This window comes from Lolium rigidum, chromosome 1 (genome assembly GCF_022539505.1).
Source record: "Lolium rigidum isolate FL_2022 chromosome 1, APGP_CSIRO_Lrig_0.1, whole genome shotgun sequence".
Lineage (NCBI taxonomy): Eukaryota > Viridiplantae > Streptophyta > Magnoliopsida > Poales > Poaceae > Lolium > Lolium rigidum.
The window spans coordinates 118,472,583-118,482,626 of NC_061508.1; the positions used below are offsets into that span (position 1 = coordinate 118,472,583).

The following is a 10,044-nucleotide window of genomic DNA, read 5'->3' on the forward strand; positions in this document are numbered from 1 at the left end:
TGCTGCATTATTGGCTGGCTCTCCTCCTCTCACTCGTCTCCTTGGATCGGTCGATCAATCACTGAAATAACCCTGTTTGATTTGATCTCTCCCAGCCTCGCTCCCATCTCCGCCGGACCACCCACAGCTCCGACTCGACTCAACCTAACTCACTGCTGCTTGCTTGCTGCTGCTGCTGCTGCTGATGCCACCACGCCACCGCACGAGCTCGAGCTGCTGCCATTAATGCGCTCCCTCCGCTTCTCGCCACGCCCAGGAGCTGCCGCGCTCTGACTTACTTGATCCGCCCGCACGGGCGTTGCTCCGGTCGGCGCTGACCTGAACAGCAAGAACCAGGAACCCGGCGCAAATGGAGGGGAGGGCGCGGCGGCGGGGCACCGGCTCCGGCGCAAGCACGAGCCCCGGCCGCAACAAGGTCTGGGTCGAGCCGCCGGGCAAGAGCCACAGCCACCACCACCCTCCGCGGCGGTCGCCTCCGCCGCCGGCCCCGCCGGCCGCGGCGAAGAGGGTGGCCGTCGTCTACTACCTCTCCCGCAGCCGCCACCTGGAGCACCCGCACTTCATCGAGGTGCCGCTCGCCAACCCGGAGGCCGGCCTCTACCTGCGAGGTCAGTCAGCCATTCCAGTAGCAACCAAAGGCGCCGCCTTTGCCCCGCCCCGCCCCGCCGTTTTGCATTTCCTTCAAATTAAATTGCCGCTCCAGACATTTCGCCTGATCGCGATTCGTGTCCGTGGCCGTAGATGTGATTGACCGGCTCAACGTTCTGCGCGGGAAGGGCATGGCGGCCATGTACTCCTGGTCCTGCAAGAGGTACATCCGTCGATTGTTGAGGGTCAGTTAATGGTCAAGAGAGTACATTTCCTCTTCGGTTCGTTTGATCCGTCTCGCTTCCGCAGGAGCTACAAGAACGGCTTCGTGTGGCACGACATCTCCGAGGACGACCTGGTGCTCCCCGCGCAGGGCAACGAGTACATCCTCAAGGGCTCCGAGCTCCTCGACCGATCGCCGCCTGGTATGTGTTCGACGAATTGCCTTGCTGTCCAGAGGGAATTGAACTGTGCTTGAATTGTCCATCAGATCTTGGTCCAATTTCCCTTGTCGTTGCCTCTTTTCAGATCGGCAGCAGAATGGCGTTAGCAGCACCAAGGCTGAGAGCCCCAAGCACCCGCAAGAAGAGTCTCCTCAGTCGCGAGGATCGCAGGAAGGGTGCTCGTCGTCGTCATCTCCGTCTGCCGTCACCAAAGCGGCCTCACCTCCAGCTCATGCTCAGCAACCGCAGCAGCTGGCGAAGTCTGCAGTTGTCGCGCCATCATCATCTGCTTCCACCAGTCGTGAGGATGAGCATTGCCGGACGACACATTCCGGCTCATCGGGGAACCTATCCCCTGAACCGGCAGGAACTAATGCTCCGTTATCAGAGTCAAGCTCCCCTGGACCTTCAGAGTACAGAGTTTGCAAACCCATCGGAGCGCAGGATGCGTCCACACAGACCGATGACAGCGAGAGGGATGTTCCTCGTAGGCGTGCTCGCACGGCAAGGATCTGTACAGAGGATGGTGCATCGGATGCTGAGATTCAAGAGTGTCATGAAACGACTATTCAAGCGTCGCCAAAGGGCCCTGGAATTGTTCGAGAATCACCACAGGTGTGCTCGTTGGATGATTCTCCCGGTGACAGAGTCGAGACATTGGAGTCCCTGATAAGGGCGGAAGCCAGCAGGAGGAGTACCTATAATAAGGTGCTAGAGGAAGAACATCTCTATTGCCCAATGGGTGTGAAGCTGAAGCCGGCCAATTTGCTCATGCAGATCATCACTTGTGGGTCTATTTCCGTGAAAGATCACCGTGGCTTTGGACTCATCCCAACATACAGGCCAAGGTTCACGCAAGTTGAATTCCCTTCTCCAATGTTCTCTACTCCTATGGCAATACGGCACCTTGACAATGTTCCTTGTAGCACAAGAACAATTGGGGTAAGGGTTCCCGAGTCAGAGTATCTTGCTGGAAGCTTGGTCGAGGCTAATAAGCAGCAAGAGTCAGGGAAAGGAGAAATAACCACACTCAACCGCTCATCATCTTATGACGAGGATAGGTATGACATATCAACACATTTCTCTGATTGTGGGCCTCGTGCTGACACCATGGACATCAATGCATGATCACACCTTGATAGAGAAGTTTAAGCTGATCTTTGGACTCATGTTTCTTTTCCTTATTGGATACCTGCAGCTCCCATGGGTTACTCGCACTAAATGTTGGACATTTATGGTCCCTCGTAGAGACCAAGTCAATTAATTTATTTTCTGCATTATGGTGTCTAAGATAAAAAAAAGTGTCCTGGAGGTCCTGGGTTCGAATCAACCTCCTTGCACAATAAAAAGCAAGGGAAAGGCTCGATATGGATTTGGTGGACCCATTTTTTAAAAATTCAAAAAAATGCCACTTAAAAGTTTTGTAAATTTTTAAATAATTTTTTGCATGTACATATATCATTTTGATACTTACTCGTGCCAATTCTCAAGTGAAAATACGGCCATATGTGGCTTACACAAAAAATAGGAAATTGAAATTTGAATTTCTTTGAACAGTACACATCCAATAATTATAGTGTCATTTGCACATTTTGTCATTTTTACGTCGGTCACATATAATCGTATTTTTCTTTGAGAATTGGCACGAGTAAGTATCAAGATAATATGTACATGCAAAAATTTATTTCAATTTTTTTGAAACTTTTAAATGGCCTTTTTAAAAAAGTTTTGAATAAATGGGTGCGTCTACACCTGTGTTCCTCTAGCTATTTCCAGGGAAAGGCTGCCTAGAAATACCCTTTCCCAGACCCCACAATGTGTGGGAGCTTTCAGCACTTGGTACGCCCTTTATAGTGTCCAAGATTTAAAAAAAAAATCATAAGAGGGTCCAACAATTGATATCACACATTTGACTTTGTAACTGCGGTGAGTAAATAAATTGTATTCTAAGCTAGAAACTGGCTAGAAATATCATCTTGTTAGTTGCTCTACTGTACGATTCTTGAAAATAGGGTTTATTATATTCACTACCTCTGGATATATTTTGCTGCTTGACCCAGCATCTCCTCTGAATATGTTACAGAGTATATAGAGCACCAGACCCTAGAAGGGATATGGAAAGCTTGGCTGAGTCGAGCAGTTTCAGATGTCTCCCACAGACTGTCAAAGTTATATCATGTAAGCAATCCAGAAGTGGAACAACATTCTCTCCATACTCTGATGTCAGGAACACCTCTGGCCAACAAGAATGCAGTACAAGATCTTCGCCGCTTGGTTCCTCATCGAGAAGTGCAAGCAATAGGATGACTGACCCACTCGGTAAACTATCTTCTTCAAGGGAAGAGTCGTTCTACGAGGAAAGGGATAAAATGATTAGGATTGAAGAAAGGTGAGTTGCCTCTCACTATTCTTATTTGTTGGCCTAGTTGTCTTTCTGTTTCTAGAGATTGACAAAAATATTCGTAACTGCAGGCTTGCTTCTGGAGCTCGGGTTATAATCCAATCTGCACCCTTATGTGAAGATAGCGATGACAGCACCGAATCTCTGTAAGGGGTTGTGTTACTTACATTTTGCTGTGAGCTTAAATTCTTTGGAATTTGCTGCATTTCTCAGAAGTTGTTGGAGCAGCTTGAAAGTGCGATTTGATTCATTTTGTGACCAGTGTGAATGTGATAGTCAATCATTATTTTGTTACACCTTCAGGAAGAATTTGTTGCTCCAGATTTCCTTTAGGATATCATTCTCTGATCAGTGCATCTTTCTCGTGTAAATTTTGTTTTATTTCCCCGAAGAAACGACCATGAAAGAGTGTAACTTTCCGCTTAGATCAGTATCAGAATCGAGAAACATAGACTTGGGTACATTCTTCTTTTACCATCCTTAGCTTGGCACCATTCAGACGGTAAACGCATTGCTGGATAGCGTTTTGTTCTTCCAAATTTGAATGGACATGAACAAGTATCGTTTCGCCAGCTTGGTGAAACCATGATGATAGTGGACCACATTTTGAACTTTAAGCTTTCACTAGCTACAAAACATGTCAGACTCAATCACTCAATGCACAACTCCACTGGGATCGTCCAGTTAGCTTTTGTTCTTGTGTAAGTCCTTAGCCTGCTATTCAGTTGACCTATCTGATGAGTCTGGCTGGCCTTGAGATGGCAGTGCCTGCTTAGGCGAGGTAGCTGGTGAATGGTGAGCAGATGTCCCCTGTGTCCTTGTGTTTGGAGCATACTGTATGGCTGCTTCTTCCTCCATGTGCAGCGCTGCAGATAACAGGTAATCGGTAGATCCATCTTGGGGCGTTTCCCTTTTGCTGCTGTGAAGGTGGAGGTGGAGCCATCAATCATTTTGTCACTGGGGTTTGCTGCTTCCACAGGAAAAAACAGTTAGCTCGATGGCATGTGGTGATTGACAGTGAAACTGCATGCGTGCTATTGGAGGGGGACCAAGCTCCATCAGGTTATGCAATATTACTAGGCAGTAAAGAATTCATTTACATCCACCTCTGCAGTTTAGCTTTGCTCCCTTGTGGATTTAGTGAGGGCATCTCCAGCGGCGCGACGACATTTCGGACGCCCAAATTGTCCCAGGCGTCCGTTTGCGTCGCGTGACGGACGCGGAAATGGTCGTGCGTCCGTTTGCGTCTGGGGTTGGCTCCAGCGGGACGACGCATTTTCGGCGCTGGCTAGATTTCAAAAAAGATGAACTAGGAAATTACAGCCACAAATTGAGGGCTGAAACAAGTTCATCACACTGGAGCAAAGTGGATACCAAAAGGGCACAACAAGACCTGAAACAACAATAATAAAAATTCCAAAAGGAGGCCAAGGTGCTGGGCGCATGGCGCCGGCGATCAGGCGTCTCGCGCGGGGATTTCGGCGCGCCTCTTGATGAACCATGCCCTGGTGTCGTCGTCGACGGCGCTCAAGTCGGCAAGCATGATCCTTGTGTCTTCTGCACGCAATTTCGCCTCGGCGTCTGCCTTTTTGGCCTCGATGTCCAGCCTTTGGACATCGAGGACCTCCTTCGCGAGGTTCTGGTAGATGGCAGCTGCGGCCTCTTTTTTCAGACGCCTCTTCTCGTACCTAGCAGCCATGGCGGCACGATTGTCGTCCATTATCTTCTCCATGCTCTGCGTGAACGGACAACTTCTTGGTAGGCCGCAAAGCTTATCATCCACTTGTTGTTGTCTTTGAGCACCTCCCAACAATGGACCATATGGAAGCCCTTCTTATGCGTCGCCCTGAACTTCTCCAAGGCGCGGGATACCTGCAATCATAGCCGCCAATGATGTACATACAATGATGCAAATTGTGTAGAATGATGATGGTTGTATCGTGTTTACCACTGTCATGACCCAGTGCCGCTTACGGGGTTGTTAATAGCATGTTCGACCGCTAAGCAGAACTTGCTTATCTCTTGTTTGATGTAGTTCCATCTTTTCCGGATTGACTCTACCGTCCGAGGGCCTATGATATGGTAGGGCGGGTGCATCCTGGTCTCGTTGTACTGCTGCAAGACCTTGGCCCAATAGACCTTGCCCTTTTGCTGGGCGCCATTAATACAATCTTGGGTCGTTGCCAGCCACGCTTCACACAAACACTTGTCCTCGTCGTCGACGAAGCCTTGTGTCCTGTGGCTCTCCCCTTCTTCTTGGTGGCAATGTCCGTGGGGATAGGGTCGTGTTGGCGCGTCGTCGAAGTCGTCCACGCACACGGGTGTTGGCTGCGTCCGCCGGGTGGCGAACAGCCGTGCGGTCTCGATGTCCTCCGCATCTTGCGTTGGTGGCCGATCATCATGCGCGCCTGTCCCGGCCCGATCATCGCGAACGAAGCCGCCGCCGTAGATAATTTCCTGGATGTCTGAATCATGGCGGTCCTTCCAATAGTCCTACGAACGACCGGACATCAGACGCATGATACAGGGCACTCGCACACATTGACATAGCTCACGTACCGGGTCTTCCATCGTCGGGGCAGGCGGCGCCATTTCGTCGAACAGGATGCGGGGCTGCGGCATGCTCTCCTCCGGCACCTGGCGCGTCTTCTGTGTCGCGCCCGGGCAGGAGTCACCGCTTCTAGGCGTCCGGTTGAGGTCGGGAACCGCCGCCACGGTCAACTTCATCGGCGGCAGGCTGGAGGCGAACCGCGACGCCGCGTGGCCCTGCAAGGGAGCGGGAGTTCCAGGGCGCAGCTGGGAACTTACCGAGCTGACCGACGAGGCCGGAGGAGCGACGTCGGCGATCCCCTCTCTCTTGACGAGCATGTAGCCCTCCGCTAAGCTCGGATGGAGGGCTACTTGCGCGACACCGGCTTTGATCTGCATCTGCCAGGCCTGCTGGTTGGCGGCCGCGGCAGTCTTGATCTTCTGGTTCTTGCGCCGCCCGTGACGCTTCGCAGCCTCCACGACTTTCTCCTCCGGGGAGAGCACCTTCTTTGCTGCCTTCGGCTTTGCCTCCCGGCCGCCGCCGGTGGTGGCCCGCTTTGCTTCCGCCGGAACTGCAGCCTCCATTGTGGCTATGGTCGTGGCTACGGGGGAGTGTGGGGCGGCGGCGGGTGCGAGGGTTTGCTCCGCATCCATGGCGGTAGCTGCGGCGGCGAGGACGTCCATCGCTTCTGGACTGCTCGCGCCGGTCTAGTTTGCAATTTCGCGCGGGGGAATGGCCAGTGGCGGGAATAATATCGGCCTCCAGCCACTGACGCGCGGGTCCTACGTCATTTTCGGCGGACACTCGGCGCGACCGCCGAGCGTCCGCGGAGACTGCGGACGGCCCGGTCACTTTGCGTCGCCCCGCTGGAGCAGGCCCCGGACGCATTTCCGGTCACGGCAGACAAAAACGATCGCTCAGCGACCGTTTGCGTCGCGCCGCTGGAGATGCCCTGAGAGGACTAGTCGAATTTTGTCGGTCAGTACCACCAACTATGCCAGTTAACAATCCTAGTCCCAAATGTAGCAATTTTTGCACCCGTTTCACTACGACTGTCTGAAAGGCCAAACAACACTACAGGTATTTTTGCGTATGGGCCAAGATACCATCTGTAGAATTTTCTTGCCCCCTTTTATCTCTGCCACCTGGTAGGCTCGATTGCAAAATTTTGTAAAAGCTTTGTCTAACATAAGCAGAAACATGCACATCTACTGATGAGCAAGTGCTGCATTTGGAACTGGAATTAAAGAGCAGCAGTGACACATATTTGGAGCCAGTGCAAAGTTTGAGATGTATATTATTCGGAGCTAAGATTATTTTAGTGATATATTTGGAACCGGCTAAACTCTATCCCACTGTCAACTCGGAGATTCATCGCCGGCTACTTGCGGCCTGGCCGTATGGCCAACTCCCTGGCATTTGAAAAATTGAAGTGGTCACATTTACGAACTCACTTGGGTATTGGCGCGACGGAGCATTGCTGGCGGCGGAAGTTCCAACGCTATGTGTCTGGGCCGGGCTTTTAGAGCAATTCCAATAGTATAGCCAGTTGCTGGCTATAAGCCAAGTGCCATGTCATCTATAGTCAACTTAGAGCTAACTTATACAATAGTGGGCTATAAAAATGTAGTACTTTATCAATGTATGACCCAGCTTTCACTCTCACAAAGTACCTAGGAGCACGTGCTAGAGCTGGCTCTTGCATAAGACTGCTCATAGTGGGAGTAACATAGGTAGTAACATCACACACCTCAAAGCATTTTGGTGACATGGCATATCAATAAATGAAGAAAGAGAGTGGGGTGGTAACTAGCTATGTTACCATAACATCACACTTCTCAAGACAAGATGAGTCTACAATCTAATAAATATGGCATGTATGACACCACATATATGTAACTATCCACTATGAAGGTAGTAACATAGGGTAGTAACATACACCATGTTACTACTCTATGTTACTCCCCACTATGACTAGTCTAAGAGCCAACTCTCCTTCTCTCTCCTCCTCTCTCTCCTCCAACTAAGCAATAATATACTATTTTAATCCTTATAGCCAACTGAGTATGACTTATTGTACTTGCTCTTAGGGAGTTCTGACCCACAGATGCTATTTCTCGAACTAAAGGGAAAATGTCGCTCTCGAGATTTCTGGTTGGGTCCGCATCGTGTCCAGCGGGATCACCTCGATTTCCATCCATAGCAGGCCAGGATCAGTGGCGGAGCCAGGACAACAACACAGTGTTGTCAACTTAGTGTTGTGTAGTCAAATACATGTATTTATATAAATTTTAATTATTTTTTGCACACATTTAGCTTGTATTGTTGAAAAACTGTGTAGTCATTTGACTACACAGCTCAAGTGTGGCTCTGCCACTGGCCAGGATGAATGGGGGAGAGCCTACACCCGTTGCGCGGTTCCACCTTCCACCCTGTTTCCCCCACCACTTCCTTCTAGTCGGATACCTCGTCGTAGTTCTCGCCGTCGATAGAGGTTTCTACCCACCAAATCCAAGGTAAATCGTAGGCTCGCGCTGGGGATTTGTGCGGATGAGGAGGGCGAAGAAGGTGGCGGGAGTACGCAGCGGGGCGAGATCGGTGCCGAAGTCGGGGAAGAGGAGATGAGACCTGATGAAGGCGTTGCGGGTTCGGGCAATCGATCGCGCTTGGCGAGGCCACGGTCTGAGGTTGCATAAGCAAAGGAGGAGAGACCGGCTCCGCCTTCTGGGAGCAGATGCTTCAGTCTATGGATCGGCTCTTTTGGGCAGATCTCCATTGATCTAGAGCTCGTCGCAAGGGGAGCAGAGTGATGGATCAGCTCGCATGCCGCTGCCACTTGTTCGGGCGCCTGCGGTGGTTGTGATGGTGCTCCAGGCGCCGAATCAGGGGCAGAGCCTGGTCCGAAGGTCATGCGCGTACACGACCTGCGGCGGCTGGATGCGCAAAGCGAGTTCGAAGCGCCCTGCAAAACGAAGGCTCCGAGGTGGAGAGGAAAACCACGGAGAGGCCTCTCCCCGTTCTCGGCGGCGCTATAGAGAGTGAATGCGCGCATGCCGGAGATGTGGGAGAGCCCTATGAAACCTCCAGGATTCACCGGTCGAGATGTGAAGGCTGCTGCAACGCTCCTGGCCCTGAATCATCATGCTCACCTGTTGGCGAAGATGGTAGAGGATCGGAACTGGTGGAAACAAAGGTCAAGTGAGAGCTGGTCGCCGAATTTTTGGCGGGAGCAGGGATCCGTTGATTGCAGGAGACGCCCATCCATGGCGTCTCGGGCCGCACCATGGTTAGGTGGGTGCCCTGGGCTAAAGGCTTGTGAGGAGGAAAAAGAGATAGAGCTTCTTTTTGTTAGCTTTGGCATATCCCCCCCCCCGCATCTCAACACATCTGGGAGGAAGAGGAGAAGTGGTATAAAGTCTCCATCGTCTTCTAGGGTTCGACATTCCCCCTCCCCGCCACCGCTGCCTCCAGAAAGACCAGAGCTATGCTATTTGGGAGTGGAAGAAGCTGAGTTTGTGGATCTGGGAGTGGAATAATATTTCCTACCTGGAACGCAAGAGGTGTTAACCATGGTTGATCGTGGTAGACGTGATAGGAATAGAGGGAGAGGCCCGAGTGGAGAAAGAGGTGAATGGTGGAATCGATAACAATAAGATCAGCAGTAGCAATAGAAATTGGAAATATCCGAAAATGTCGGAAAATATTCCCGTGTACACCCAGACATTCTATCTTTGCACGCAAATTTTCCAAAAAAAGAATATTTTATATGGACTATTTGGAAAAGACAAAAAAATGTTTTATAACTAGTCATGTTAGAAAAATCTGTCTTTTTATGGACACAAAAATGTTTTTTTTAACGAAAATTTGCATGTCAACGTAGAATGTGTAGATGTACATAGAAAAGTTTATTTCTGACTTTTTTTGGTATTTCGAAATGTGTTTTCAGAAAATGAGTTCATGCTCTCTCGTCTCCCTTTTTTCTCTCCCCTTAAGGCTTAAGCCTAGGGAGGCGAGTGGGCGTCTTCGCGCGGGCAGGCGGAGCGGAGGTGAACCGGCGGCCTCGCGCAGGCAGGCGGCGGGGA

At 50.8% G+C, this 10,044-nt stretch overlaps 1 protein-coding gene across 1 annotated transcript; it reads left to right on the plus strand.

Annotated features, from left to right (window-relative positions):
* The first annotated feature begins 776 nt into the window (after window positions 1-776).
* Window positions 777-3,906, plus strand: LOC124680985 (protein SOSEKI 3-like). Its single transcript, XM_047215997.1, has 6 exons — window positions 777-811; window positions 898-1,013; window positions 1,117-1,879; window positions 1,958-2,092; window positions 3,115-3,420; window positions 3,504-3,906. The coding sequence occupies exons 1-6, from the start codon at window positions 780-782 to the stop codon at window positions 3,580-3,582; spliced, it is 1,431 nt and encodes a 476-aa protein (XP_047071953.1). The 5' UTR covers window positions 777-779; the 3' UTR covers window positions 3,583-3,906.
* Window positions 3,907-10,044: the final 6,138 nt, after the last annotated feature.

What these genes read in the sequence shown, in the direction of transcription:
- LOC124680985 (XM_047215997.1), top strand. Translation starts at nt 780, where the DNA reads ATGGCGGCCATGTACTCCTGGTCCTGCAAGAG. An exon ending in TCATCTTATGACGAGGATAG is followed by an intron (nt 2,093 to 3,114) that starts GTATGACATATC and finishes AATATGTTACAG; the next exon opens with AGTATATAGAGCACCAGACC. An exon ending in ATGATTAGGATTGAAGAAAG is followed by an intron (nt 3,421 to 3,503) that starts GTGAGTTGCCTC and finishes TCGTAACTGCAG; the next exon opens with GCTTGCTTCTGGAGCTCGGG.